Source organism: Myxocyprinus asiaticus, chromosome 29 (assembly GCF_019703515.2).
Source record: "Myxocyprinus asiaticus isolate MX2 ecotype Aquarium Trade chromosome 29, UBuf_Myxa_2, whole genome shotgun sequence".
In the NCBI taxonomy this organism is placed as follows: Eukaryota; Metazoa; Chordata; class Actinopteri; order Cypriniformes; family Catostomidae; genus Myxocyprinus; species Myxocyprinus asiaticus.
In genome coordinates this window covers 6,442,954-6,458,158 of record NC_059372.1, presented here as the reverse complement: position 1 = coordinate 6,458,158, position 15,205 = coordinate 6,442,954, and the positions used below count along the sequence as shown (strand labels likewise).

At 34.1% G+C, this 15,205-nt stretch overlaps 1 protein-coding gene across 1 annotated transcript; it reads right to left on the bottom strand.

The window, feature by feature from the left end:
* Positions 1–5,749: 5,749 nt before the first annotated feature.
* Positions 5,750–14,878, bottom strand: e2f1 (E2F transcription factor 1). Its single transcript, XM_051661215.1, has 7 exons — positions 13,724–14,878; positions 13,407–13,509; positions 13,044–13,263; positions 9,841–9,991; positions 9,552–9,668; positions 9,250–9,463; positions 5,750–8,244 (listed from the first exon to the last, which is right to left on the bottom strand). The coding sequence occupies exons 1-7, from the start codon at positions 13,964–13,966 to the stop codon at positions 7,997–7,999; spliced, it is 1,296 nt and encodes a 431-aa protein (XP_051517175.1). The 5' UTR covers positions 13,967–14,878; the 3' UTR covers positions 5,750–7,996.
* Positions 14,879–15,205: the final 327 nt, after the last annotated feature.

The following is a 15,205-nucleotide window of genomic DNA, read 5'->3' as shown; positions in this document are numbered from 1 at the left end:
TTAATCTAAAATTATTTCTTAACATTACTGTAATAAGAATGAGATTTTTGCATTACAGTTATGTAGTATATATTTATGCAGACTAGTTAGCGTCTGCAGCGCATTAGAATTGCGTTTATAATGGGATATTGAGTCCAGTATTGACCTGTTAATAATGCCGATGAATGAGGTCACCAATAGACTCATTATTGCTGTCAGGAAGATCTAGTTAACACTTTGCTGAGAGCTACCAAGCATGGAAATGTAGTGAACAAAAATGAATGCAAGCTATTTTAATCAGGCTGTGGACCATTTCTGTTCTGGGCCATTCCTGCCATGCAATACATTTTTATATCCTTAAATATATACTTGTGCTTGAGCTTGACCAAGTTGCAGAGATCAAAAGGTGCTTCATAACAGGAATGACCCTTCTGTGGTTGTACTATCTAACATCTCTGCAAGCTTTTCTTTCTGTTTCAGCCTCATGACTTGTTTCTTAACTTTCCTGTCACATGGTGAAATAATATTCCCCTATAGGAAGGCATTAAATATCAGTCTTTCAAAAGTGCTTCCTATAATATACGTGCCCGGATTGCTGAGTTTATTATCTGGGACACGTATGAAATCCCATCAGATAGTAAAGTCTCTGTTAATTCCTCATGCTGGCAAAAAGTTGGAAAACATCAGCTTTGGTGTGAAGGATTTTCAGAGGCTCTGGAAAAGTAACGGAGCCTTTAATAATTTATGATAGTCTTTTCAAAGTACTCGAGCACGTCCTGATTCCCCTGACATTTAATTTGTCTGAAAATCAGCGAGCGTGCAAGTCTGATTATCTCAAAGACTCCCACCAACCTCCAGATCTGCACTTTCACCATCACTGATCGTCTGAAGATCTGTCAATATCACGACGCAGAGGTAACATCAGAAAAGAATGATGCATCTGATCATGTTATATTTGTACCTGCACAAGATTGTTCTGCTCATACTCTTAAACTACATGATGTGGATAAATGAATGAATCTCGTGAAACCAGTCAAAAACAAGGTCACATTTCACCCCAAAATCAAAAGAATAAGAAATTGCATTTTGCATTAAAAAAAAATGAAGCCTAAAAAATGATCACCTTGACACCATTAAAAGTCATGGCTCAGAAAAGTGAAGTTTGTTCTGAGTAAAGCATCATTTGTTTGCAGATGTCACTTCCTTTAATATTTTCTTATCTAACGCAATGACATTCGTTCAGGTGTGATTTAAGTGTCTAAATACTTTTTGGGGCCACTATTTATCAAAATACCATGGTTATGGTTCGATACTATCACTGAATCATAGTACTGCCATTGTGCTTTGGGAAAGTGATTTATTGTGATTTATAGTCCATGTGAAAGAAATAGCAATCCAATACCAGTCAGATCGAATTCTGTCTCTATACTGCATATTGCAGGTAAAGTAATTAATATTTGCATTGATATATCTATTTTTACTGGATTATTTCAAAATATCCTCTAAAATATTGCTGTGTATGTGTGTGTGTGTGTGTGTGTGTGTGTGTGTGTGAGAGAGAGAGAGAGAGAGAGAGAGAGAGAGAGAGAGAGAGAGAGAGAGAGAGAGTATAAATGATTTGTGAAATCTGTCTTGTGAAATATATCTCATATATCTCATATTTTAAGTACTACCTTGAGCCGATAAGCCCGGGATGATATATGTGTCCCTGTTGAATGATTCGAGGATCATTTGGAATGCATTTGATTGTAAATGAGTCGTAAAATGGAAATGGTGGTGTTTAATGTAGAGTAAAGCAATGGGTGTGTGCCCAACTTTGACATGAAAGACAATGACATTGAGTTGTTTTATATGTTGTGAAAAAGATGTCTCGATAGCGCCTCCAAGCGGTAAGAAGATGTAATTGAGTCCAAGAGGTGATGTAAGACTCAATTCTAGATGAATATACTATATTATAATCCTAGATTTAACAGTTATAGTCATAACATAATTGCTTGATATTAAATTATCCCTTTGTAACATAAAAAACATAATAAATATTCCTATGTGACTACAACATGTCTAAATGTTAATGTTTAATAGGTATTTCAGTATACCCCAACCAGCATAAGACATGACTGTTGGGTTGGCAGTTGATGGTGATGGTGGTAATGATTTGTGAATGTGATTAAGATGGTACTGATGTGATGATGAAGACATGATGGTTATGATGATAATGGTGATGATGTGATGTTGATGCTGATATGATGATGGTGCTGATGTGATGACGGCAAGTAAGATGACTGTGATAATGATGATGATGATGATGATGATGATGCAAAAGTGATGGTAAGTATGATGATGATGATTCGATGATGGTAAGAATGATGATGATGATGATGATGATGTTGGTGAGTTAGATGACTGTGATGATGATGATGTGATAGTGATGGTAAGTATGATGATGATGATTAAGACATGATGGTTATGATGGTAATGTGATGTTAATGGTGGTACTGATGTGATGATGATGGGACTGATGGTTATGATTTTGATGTGATGAAGATGGTACTGATCTGATGATGATGATGATGATGGTGATGATGATTGTGAGTATGTTGACTGTGATGCCGATGATGTGTTAGTGATGGTAAGTATGATGATGGTGCTGATGTGATAGTGAATTACAGTAAGCATGATGATGATGGTGAGTTGATGACTGCGATGATGATGATGATGATGTGATGTAAGTATGATGAAGACATGATGGTTATGATGGTAATGTGATGTTTATGGTGGTACTGATGTGATAATGATGGGACTGATGGTTATGATTGTGATGTGATGAAGATGGTACTGATCTGATGATGATGATGATTGTGAGTATGATGACTGTGATGCTGATGATGTGATAGTGTTGGTAAGTATGATGACGGTGCTGATGTGTGATGATGATGGTGAGAAAGATGATTGTGATAATGATGATGATGGTGTGATAGTGATGTAAGTATGATGATGATGGTGAGTTTAGATGACTGTGATGATGATGAATTGATAGTGATGGTAAGTATGATGATGGTGCTGATGTGATGATGATGTTGAGTAAGATGACTGTGATGATGATGCAATAGTGATGGTAAGTATGATGATGATGGTGTGATAGTGATGTAAGTATGATGATGATGGTGAGTTAGATGACTGTGATGATGATGAATTGATAGTGATGGTAAGTATGATGACGATGATGAAGACATAATTGTTATGATGGTAACGTGATGTTGATGGTGGTACTGATGTGATGACTATAATGATGATGATGATAGCGATGATGATGGTGAGTTAGATGACTGTGATGATGATGTGATAGTGATGGTAAGTATGATGACGATGATGAAGACATAATTGTTATGATGGTAACGTGATGTTGATGGTGGTACTGATGTGATGACTATAATGATGATGATGATAGTGATGATGACTGTGAGTATGATGACTGTGATGATGATGATGATGCAATAGTGATGGTAAGTATGATGTTGATGCTGGTGTGATGTATGATGATGATGGTGAGTTAGATGACTGTGATGATGATGATGATGTGATAGTGATGGTAAGTATGATGATGATGATGAAGACATAACTGTTATGATGGTAACGTGATGTTGATGGTGGTACTGATGTGATGACTATAATGATGATGATGATAGTGATGATGATTGCGATTATGATGACTGTGATGCCGATGAATTGATAGTGATGGTAAGTATGATGATGGTGCTGATGTGATGATGATGGTGAGTAAGATGACTGTGATGATGATGATGCGATAGTGATGGTAAGTATGATGTTGATGCTGATGTGATGTAAGTATGATGATGAAGACATGATGGTTATGATGGTAATGCGATGTTTATGGTGGTACTGATGTGATGAGGATGTGATTGCAATGATGACGGCGATGATGTCACTCTCACCTCTGCATGATGAGAGCAGGTGATGAGTCCTTTTACTGGTTGATTCTGTGTTATTCTTAATGACCGGATCTCAGGAGAGTCTGAATTTTGTTTCTGCTGTCTGTGTGAAACTCCTCCATTAGTAGGTTTTTGTTTATCGTCTGCAGGCCTGAAAATAGCACCTCACCATCATGAGATTCCCTGAGCCCTCATAACAGCAAATTAAAACCCAGAAAAATGCAAATTAGTCATTAGTCTGCACTGAGAAATTAGCATTGTGAGGTTTATTAATCTTCCAGATGAGTTTTAATGAGGGCAATTATTTCCGTCTGCAGGTTAATCAGTTGCTGATGAAATCAAACGGAGTCAGATTTTTATTGGACCGTGAGGTGACGTGGTATCATAACATATTTCCCTCCTGTATGAAATGGGTTCATTGTTTGATCACTGAAAAGATCTGCTATTTGTATGAAGCGTCGCAAGTCTGTTCATTAAACTAACAAAAAGTATTATAAAATAATAGTAAAAATATTTAAGGAATAATTCACCTGCAAAATTTAATTTCTGTCAGAATTTACTCACTCACCATAACCCCTTTTTTACTTCAGTAGAACACAAAATAAAGAGATTTTTTTTTTTTTTTTTTTTTTAGAAAGTAGGCCTACTGTTCGCTATTGCAAAGTATGGGTGCTGGGTCACCCTGATAGCACACATACATCAACCAGACGTCTATTTGATGTGTGTGTTTACATCTGGAGGACGTATTTTGTTTTTACGTTGTTTGCTCATCTGCAATACGTCTATAAGACGTTTTCTTTCGGATGTCAGTATGTATGTCTTGGATGTCATTAAGACATTTATCAGATGTCTTTGAGACGTTTAATATTTAGAATGTTGTAAATCTGATCTTTTTAAGATGTTTAGAAGATGTTAATTATATTTAATGCTTTCTAGATATAAAAGATCTTAAACAGACATCTTGGAGATGTACACTAAGCTTAAAAAACACATACTGTATACCCAATAGAAATAGAACAGAAACATAAAAGTAGTTAATACTACTTATTCATCATTTATATACATTTTCTGAAGCCATATATGATAGCTTTGTGTGAGGATCAGAGCAAAAATCCCTATTCGCCGTCCGCTCACCTTGGTGTACACATTAGGGTTTGATATGCGTAAAACATTTTTTTTATAAATAATGTCTTCCAGATCAACTTAATGTTCGGTCTTGTCCCTTTCTAAAAGCTATGGCTTCAAAAAGCTTTATAGTAATTCAAAGCAAGGGCATAGATTTGGCTTGAACATTGGGGGGGTTACATTGTTTGATAAGAGCATCATCTGCTGGTGACCGGGAGAGATGTCAGATTGTTTTCCTGCTTTGCTTGCCTCATTTTCAAACCGGTTTATAAAAACAAAACTCTATATTAAAAGAACAGTATTTAGTTTAGGAAAGCAGGGAATTTGTGTGCGAGAGAGACAGATACAGAGATGTTTTGATATCATTAAAACATAAGATTTAAGCAACCAAAACAGCAAAAAATGTCTTAATTCTTAAAGGAATATTCCGGGTTCAATACAAGTTAAGCTCAATCAACAGCATTTGTGGCATAACGTCAATTACCGCAAAAAAACAAAAACTAAATAGCCTCCATTTACTTCCATTGTAAGTGCCTCACAACTTACATTTTTGCTTTTTTAATTTTTTTTATGGTAGTCAACATTATGCCACAAAGGCTGTCGATTGATCTTAACCTGTATTGAACCCGTAATATTCCTTTAAGGAAAGATTCTGTAACAATCAGAACAAACGACTCTTTCTTTTAACTCCAAATTTAATTTCCTGAAAATGTCAGGTAAAATTCTTCATATCTTCATGCATACATGCTAAAAATTAAGTAACATCTTATTTACTGCTTTAAAGAAAATGACCTTTAAAGATCTTTTCATTTTTCACTAAAGCACAAGAGATTTTACTCCAGTGTATGAAGGCAAAGAGTTTGTGTCATTTTCAGAACACAATCTAAAATTATTTTGATTGACAGTTGATACTGTGAAGCTTTTACACATGGATAACTGACATCACACCACAAACATCATAATAATTCTCGTTTCAAATTCTCTACATTTCAAAATGATTTTTTTGTTACTTAAAGGAGCTGTAAGCAATTTCAGCCTTTTCTACTTCCATGAGACTGAGCCATGCTCCCTTTTCCCAAAACCCCGCACTCTAAAGATACCAAATTAGTTTTGAGTCCGACATCATGCAGAAATGGCTGTAAAAACAAAAGCAGCAAAATAGCGCCCTCAAGAGACAACTGTTATGAACAACATGGCTTAAAAATGGCATTAAGCCTCAATAATTCGCTGCAACTACAATACTATGAAAACGTGCAAAATAATTGACAAGTCGAAAGCGTCATTGTCCGCAGACAGATTTTTGTTTGCTGTTTACAGAGTCTAGAGCTGTCACAGAGACAGGTAAATATCTTACAACACTTATTTCAGTAATATCTTTCAGGGAATAGGAACAATTTTTGCATATCTTTCCATGCAAAAAAACCTTTAATTTTAAAAGCATACACATTCTTTAGCTTTAGTCCACTTCAGAGAAAATCCATCTCACCAAAATATTGCCATTATACATTTAGATGCATTGAAACACTAGTCACACTCCCTAAACCAAAGCGCTTGATTCTGTCATAAGAATTGTCCCAGACAACTCAACCTAAGAAAACGCCAACCAAAAGAACAAAAATCAATAAAACTACAATAAAACACGATTTATAAGCAACTTAACCTTCTTATGAACATCAAATTACACAAAACTAGTGCAACGGACGACACACAGATTTGTGATTTAAATTTTGTCCAAACACATCCATAACCAAAGAACAAACGCTGCCTTTGGAAAACAGAATAAGGCAAAACTCTGCATTAAATTATACATTTAAATAAAGTGAAGAATTTATAAAACATTGTCCTCGTGAACTCCAGAGTCCTTTATATCTACTCTACTGTATATATGCTACCAAACTGCATTTAAATATCCCACTACAAAAGATATCATATCATTCTAACCCAAACATGACTATATATTTCATACGTCCTCTGACGTAGCACAATTTGAGAGGAATTTCTTCTCAAACACCCAACATCAAGGCCTCAAATTAAATGTTGCACAGTTAACTAACTCCATCAAGTTTGATCCAAGATATTATATTTCTATATCTGGACTCCTGAAAAAGACCAAAGGAATAAAGACAAAAAATATATAGTGCTTTTTTGAAATATCAAGATGAGTCTGGAAAGTATGGGAACATTTACACACATGCGCAGGCAATACAACACAAAATACACAACAAAACAGAGAATTGTTATGGGAATATAATAACTGTACCAGGAGCAGATATGAATGAAGTCTTATTCCAGTAAATACAGAACAACCCCTGTAATAAAAATCAAAGAAAACCAGACTTTAAATGCTTAAAAAGATACAGAACGTCTGTGGCATGATAGAATGTGTGAATAGAATTGTGATTAGAATATTGACATATATAATGTTTAGCTTGATGGTCCACTTCCATTTAGTCCTGGATCCTGGCAGTTTTAGTTCATTTTTTTTTTTTTTTTGCAGTCTGTTGGGGTTTTTGCGCCTGTAATTTCTAAAACAATCCTCTGTCATCATATATGAACGATGATGGATCGATTATCATGCAGCATGCATAACCAACCTATGCAACATAACCATAACCTAAATAACTAGCACATTATCACTCATCTGAAATACTCTAAGATACTCCTGAGATATATTCCATAAAACCTCGTCAGTTTATATATTTAAACCTCTATTCGGTACGTTTACAACATCCTAAAACCTTCGCGACAACATTAAATGTACAACAAATTCACAAATTTAAGTGAAGGTGACTTAATATTTGTATAAATAAATTAAATGGCAAGTGCTGCGACTAGAGCCGGATTGACGAATCTGAATTGAAAAGTGAAGCGATGTGGAATCTGTTTCCTGTTCACACCGAGAATCGAGAGCAAAAGGGGAAATCAACACTTAAATCTGTCTCTCAAAACTCCAGAGGACCGAGGTCGCTAAAATCGCAGTCGAACAGCTCGCTGATGCCCTCGTGCTCCTCCAGGCCGAAGTGGTAGTCCTGGTTGCGTGGGGGTGAGAGGCAGATGAAACTGTCCAATGGGAGGCCGAGCCCTTCCACCACCCCGCCCCGCTCAAGCAGGAAGTCAGAGTCCAACGGAGACAAGTCGAAATCCGGCATCTCACAAATGCCAGAAAAAGGATCAGAGTCCAGAAACGAGTCTGAAAACAGAAAAAGTTATTTGTCATTGCGTAATTAGACTATTTAATCTTAAGAATGGCCTTTAGCAAAGATCAGGAAAAAACAAACGGCAGCAACACAAACTTTCATAATGTAGTCAAATTATTGATTGCTACATGTATGTGAAAATAAAAGTTTTAGATTTAGATTTTTATTTAGATTAGATTTAGATTTAATTTATTTATTACATTATGTTAAGTTACATTACGTTTTTTATATTTACATTTAGATTTAATGTTTACATTTATACTTAAGATTTACAGTAAATTTATATTTAATATTTTTTATTACATTATGTTTTTTATTTTTATATGTATATTTAATGTTTAAATTTACACTTAAGATTTAAATGTATATTTAATATTTTTTAATTAATATTTATTTTTGGATTCAATAGATTATATCCAGACATTTTTAAGATGTATATTTAGATTTAATGTTTAGTTTTATATTTAAAATTTACACATAATATTTTTTTCTTTAATATTTATTTTTGGATTCAATATTTACAGAATATTTAAGATTTATATTTACATAAATTTACTCATTTATAATTTTATATTTATATACATTTATATCATCTGGAGTTAACATTTAAAGTATTTTTTTTTTTTTTAATGTTTATTAATATTTAACATTCAGTTTTATATTGAAGATTTACAATAAAAAAAATTATATTTATATTTGGATTTAACATGTACACTGTAAGTAAGATTTTTATTTAAGAATTACATTTATATGCAATATTTTTTCTTAAATATTTGTGGATTAAACATTTGAAGTATATTTAAGATTTATATTTAAGATGTACATAGATTGAATGCTTTTTCGTGTTTTTGTCCTACATATTTATTAAACCATAAACGTATCAAAAAATTAAACATTTGATTTGTTTGTTGTGTTTTTGCCATTTTATTTCCATTCAGCACTCATATCACCTAAGCAATGATTTTCGTGAACTATGTTGTCATCGCCTGCATACTAACCCGAGTCAGTACCCAGAGGCAGAGGGGAGGAGCTAGGGAGTGCAGATGATGTTGATGTCACTTCCTGTGAGGCAGGGTCAGGCTGTGGGGGGCTCTGACTGGATGATTTAGCAGGACTACAATCAGTGACAGGACTACAAACCCCAGAACTGTCCTCTGGACACAGAAACACATCGATCGGACCGTTGGAGCTTTTTAGAGAGATCTGGTAACCCTGTAATAGAGAGAGAAGAACATTTTAACACATTTAAAGAAACAAAGACATTTAAAAGAATTTATTGGACATGTAATGTTTTGCTCACCTCACTGGGTTCAGACACCTGCATCTGCGTTTCCGGTGGAGCTCTGATCACCATGACGATCTGATCTGGAGGATCCACAGTGTTACGCAGATCTTGACATCTGATGTAGCTCAACTTGACATTTTGTTAAAGATCATATAATTCACACACACAGATACAAGCATTAACAATAAAACAAATGATTCATTTACTTCCTGGACCTTAATGCAAATTTACAACCTAAAATGTTAACAAAAACAACTACACAAAGACTTTCAAGATCAGTCAGACATGAAGATGAAGGATATTTCTTGTTATGGGTGTCCTCTGTGAGGAGCCGTAGTTGTAGGCTGGATTTGTTAATGAGCTCATCAAGTTTTTCTTCCGCCTCTGTCAGTTCAGATAACTCATGCTGCAGCTTCTGAAATCTCGCCACAGACGCTCCATCTATACGATTACCCCTGAGATACACACACATGAACAGACAAAACATGACACACTGCAGATTAACAGCTACACACTGGAAGAAATCTGCTGCAATTCGCAGTTATCTTGGGAGATTAAGTCAGATGGGTTTGGAAACAAAGAGACTTCACCATGGTAAAATGCACACAGTCTAGATACCAAGAAAGCTTGTAGAAGTTAAACCAAACAGTTTCCAGTTTCAAAATCCAAAGCATGAGTGACACAAAATCTCAAATTACTCATACTGTAATCTCACTCAGTTTACAAGCATTATTAATGAAGTGATGGTTAATGCAACTGTGCTGAAATAACAGAGATATGGAAAAACATATACAGCTCAGTTAAGGAGGCAGCAAAAAGCAAAGCAGAGGAGCGGCTGTTTGGTAGCATTTCGTTTTGTTTTAGGTTGAAGAGTCTACAGCGACCGGCTGATATTTGGCCATTTTGAGGTCAGCAACGGCCAATAACTATGAACGCTTGGCAATTTCTATAAACTGTTTTTAAACAATATTATATTTTTACATAATTATTATATTATATAAATGAATAAGTCAATATTATATATTATATATCATGGATTCATATATCAGAATCAATGTAAACTGTATATTATGATATTAACTGTAAATGTGTATATACAATTTATATAAACTGTATATAAACAATATTGTTATATTATGTTATTACATAATTATAAAATATATTATACACTGTAAACTGTATATCAATTATTTTATATCAGTATTATAAACTGTATATAAATTTTATATAAAATGTTTCATAAATTAAATTGTTATTACATAATAATTATAGCATGTATAATACACTACAAACTGTATATAAACTATTCTATAATATCAGCATTTTAAACTGTATATAACGTTTATATAAAATGTTTATAAATTATATTATTATTATGTTATTACATAATAATTACAGCATATATAATACACTACAAACTGTATATAAGCTATTTAATAAAATCAGCATTATGAACGGTATATAAATTGTATATAAAATGTTTATAAGTTATATTGTTATTATGTTATTACATAATAATTATAGCATAAATACACTGCAAACTGTATATAAACTATTTTATAATATCAGCATTATGAACTGTATAATAATTGTATATAAAATATTTATAAATTATATTGTTATTATGTTATTACATAATAATTATAGCATATATAATACACTGCAAACTGTATAAAACTATTATAATATCAGCATTATAATCTGTATATACATTTTATATAAACATTATTATTTTAACATAATTATTGTATCATATAAATTAATGTCAATATTATATACTATGGATTATGATATTATTATCGATATAAACTGTATATTTTGATATTTACTATAAAGTGTATATACATTTTATATAAACTGTATATAAACAATATTGTTCCATTGTTATTACATGATTATTATATCATGTATTATACACTGTAAACTGTTTATAAACTACTTTATAATATCAGCATTATAATCTGTATATAAATTGTACAAACTGTATATAATTGTTTTTATTGTTATTATTAATGTTGTTTACATAATTATTATATTATATAAATGATTAAGTCAATATAATATTTTATGGATTATTATATCATTATTAATATAAACTGTACATTATGATATTAACTATAAACTGTATGTAATATTGTTGAATTGTTATTGCATAATTATTATATTATATATTTATAAATTATATATTATATCAATATCTTATATAATATATTACTATATATTGTGGATTATTATACACCGATCAGCCACAACATTAAAACCACCTGTGTAATATCGTGTAGGTCCTCCTTGTGCCGCCAAAACAGCGCTGACCCGCATCTCAGAATAGCATTCAGAGATGATATTCTTCTCACCTCAATTGTACAGAGTGGTTATCTGAGTTACCGTAGACTTTGTCAGTTCGAACCAGTCTGGCCATTCTCTGTTGACCTCTCTCATCAACAAGGCATTTCCATCCACAGAACTGCCGCTCACTGAATGTTTTTTGAATGCTATAGAAATAAAAATTACTTACTTACTTTTGTTTTTGGCACCAACAATCATGCCACGGTCGAAATCACTGAGATCACATTTTTCCCCATTCTGATGGTTGATGTGAACATTAACTGAAGCTCCTGACCCGTATCTGCATGATTTTATGCACTGCACTGCTGCCACACGATTGGCTGATTAGATAATCGCATGGATGATTGTTGGTGCCAGATGGGCTGGTATGAGTATTTCTGTAACTGCTGATCTCCTGGGATTTTCACACACAACATTCTCTAGAATTTACTCAGAATGGTGCCAAAAATAAAAAACACCCAGTGAGCGGCAGTTCTGTGGACGGAAATGTCTTGTTGATGAGAGAGGTCAACAGAGAATGGCCAGACTGGTTCGAACTGACAAAGTCTACGGTAACTCAGATAACCACTCTGTACAATTGTAGTGAGATGAATAACATCTCAGAATGCTATTCTGAGATGCGGGTTGGTGCTGTTTTGGCAGCACAAGGGGGACCTACACAATATTATGCAGGTGGTTTTAATGTTGTGGCTGATCGGTGTATAATCCCTGTAAACTGTATTTTATGATATCTGCATAATAAACTGTATATAAATATATTATATACTTTATATAATATATTTATATGCAATATATAATATATTATTTTATTATATATCATATCAATATTATGATATATTATATTATATATGATTGATCATTATATTATTATCCATTACAACAGTTTACAAACTGCATTTTATGATATTGGCATTATAGTGTTGAATCTGCATTTGATATAAACTGTAAATTTTAACTATTTTATATCAGTATTATGGATATTATATTTTTACGTAACTATTATATGAAATTATATTTTATTATATATGATTGATTATTATATTACTATCCATATAAACTGCATTTTACAATATCTGTATTAAATCATTTATATCAACCATCCTGCACCCTAAATATTGGAATTAGTCACTGAAAATCCCATAATGGTCGAGCTCTACTTACAGCCACTGAATGTTGTTCTTGGACTTCTTGGAGATCAGGTGAATGCCCTCTAGGACGTTGGTGATGTCGTAAATGCGCCGTTTCTGGACGTCCAGTACCTGAGAGGCCCAGTTCAGGTCAACCACGCCGTCAGGTGACTGAGCGAGCAGGTCCAGGAAGCGTTTGGTGGTCAGATTCAGCGACGTGTCATAGCGAGATTTCTCCGTAGCCAATTTAGGCACTAAAAGAAGATTTTTCAGTTAACATCATATAGGGTGTGTCTAATCACTGCATTAATATGATATTGATATGACATAGATAAGTTCTGTTCTGATAGTCTACGCCTAGCGCCTACATGACAAGAACTTGCGCAGGGGTTTGTACCTCTGGGTGGTGCGGGCGTGGCCGGAGGTGCTGGTCCATGTGAAGTGGGTCGGAAGGTGCAAATGTACTGGTGATCACTGTCCAAATCTAACTTTCTCTTTACCTGAGGTCAAAGGTCACAAAGGAAACAATGTAATAAAGAGCCAGTTTTGAAAGAGCAGCATGAACCAAACAAATAATGACAGAATTTTCATGTTACTGAACAATTTCTTTCAAATTGTTTACATATAGCATGATTAATGTTAGTATAACTAATGTCACAAAATTATTGCAACAACACGGAATCCAACAGCACCAAAAGAAGACTGCAGTCGTACCGGTGGTCTGCCCAGGGTGGGTCTCCTGAGGTCGGGCAGATTTGTGGTGGTGCTGGTGGTATTGTGTGGGGTGGCGAACAGCAGTAGGTCCCCCGCTGCAGTGCTGGTCGTGGCTGTGTTGGGAGTGGAGATGATGACAATCTGATGATCCTCACTGAGATCAATACTGCCATTATTCAACAAAGACTCAAAATCAGCCAAGAGGTCCTCCGAGGTCTGACCCGATATACAACTCTCAGACATATCTGGGTTAAAACAGCAGGGTTTACTTGGGCTCTCTGGGGTTATCTTCAACCTTTAAGGCTTAGTATATGGGAACTAATGAATGCTTTCCAGAAGAGGTGAGTCAAATTGCACATAAAATAGTGAGGACTGGAGTTTGTATGGTTGTATCAGCCATCTTCTGCCAGGTTTCATACAGGTAGACACAGAATGCATGAATAGCATTTTAAAAACAGGCCTTTAGAGTCTCTGAGCCAAAACAAAGCCAATATCTAGGTCAACAGTTTGTGGAACAAAACTATCAACTTTACAATGACACTTTGCATTAAAAAGTTAGGCCATGCATGCTATTTATAAACCTAAAAGATGCATTATAAGCACGCGCATGATACATTTTGAATTATGAGTCCTTTGTTTAGGGAAGTGCTATTGAAAATGGCTGAGAAGCATAAAATGTACGGTGTATAATAAATATCTGAATATACACAGATTGCAAAGCAATTTTAATCTTTAAAGTGCATCAAAACAAACAAAATTATAATTAAGAATAAATGCTAAATTGTTGATGTTGTTGGGGTATTTTTTCAAACAAACATTCTTATATGTATATCTTAAATTACCGTTACTAAACTTGCTATAAATGCGTAATTGTATAGGTTAAAAAGCTTTTTAGACAGTGAAAATATAAACATTTAACCCGAACCGAATGCAGAACAAAGCCAAATCCAGTTTCTCTTCTCATCGGACACATAAATCCAAACTCTCCTCCGCTTTTGTCCATTTTAATCACTCCATCTACTAAGTTTTGCTTTTAACTCCAAATAATACTAAATATCTTCTATTTTAAATGCATAAATCCACTGATAGTAAAGGAGAAATGTGGCCCGACTGTGCCCGCGCGCCGGTGCGGCCGGAATCACTTTTGTTATTGTTGTTTTTTGATACAGCTGATCGGAACTTGCTCAAAGGGTTTACGCGCCAAATCTTTTTTGCCGCGAAACTGGCACGTGCCGTCCTGACGCTCGCTGATTGGCCGATGTCAGAGTTCTCATTGGCTGGAGCGGGTGTCATTCAACGGCGTCGCTTTTTCTTTCTTTTTGTTTTAGATGTTTTTGTTTGAATGGAAACTTACAAGTCTTTGAGTTTTTTTTTAATGATTAATGCTGATGGCAAACCGTTTCGTTTTGAAACGGACTTTGATTTGTTATGTACATTATTTGCATGTACATCCACTTGTGTTCCATACAATTACGTTTAATT

Coding starts and splice junctions, on each gene's coding strand:
- e2f1 (XM_051661215.1), bottom strand. CDS start 13,966: ATGTCTGAGAGTTGTATATCGGGTCAGACCTCGGAGGACCTCTTGGCT. Junction 9,992..13,043: donor AAGAACAACATTCAGTGGCT/GTAAGTAGAGCT, acceptor TGTGTATCTCAG/GGGTAATCGTATAGATGGAG. Junction 8,245..9,249: donor GCCTCTGGGTACTGACTCGG/GTTAGTATGCAG, acceptor TTCTGTTTTCAG/ACTCGTTTCTGGACTCTGAT.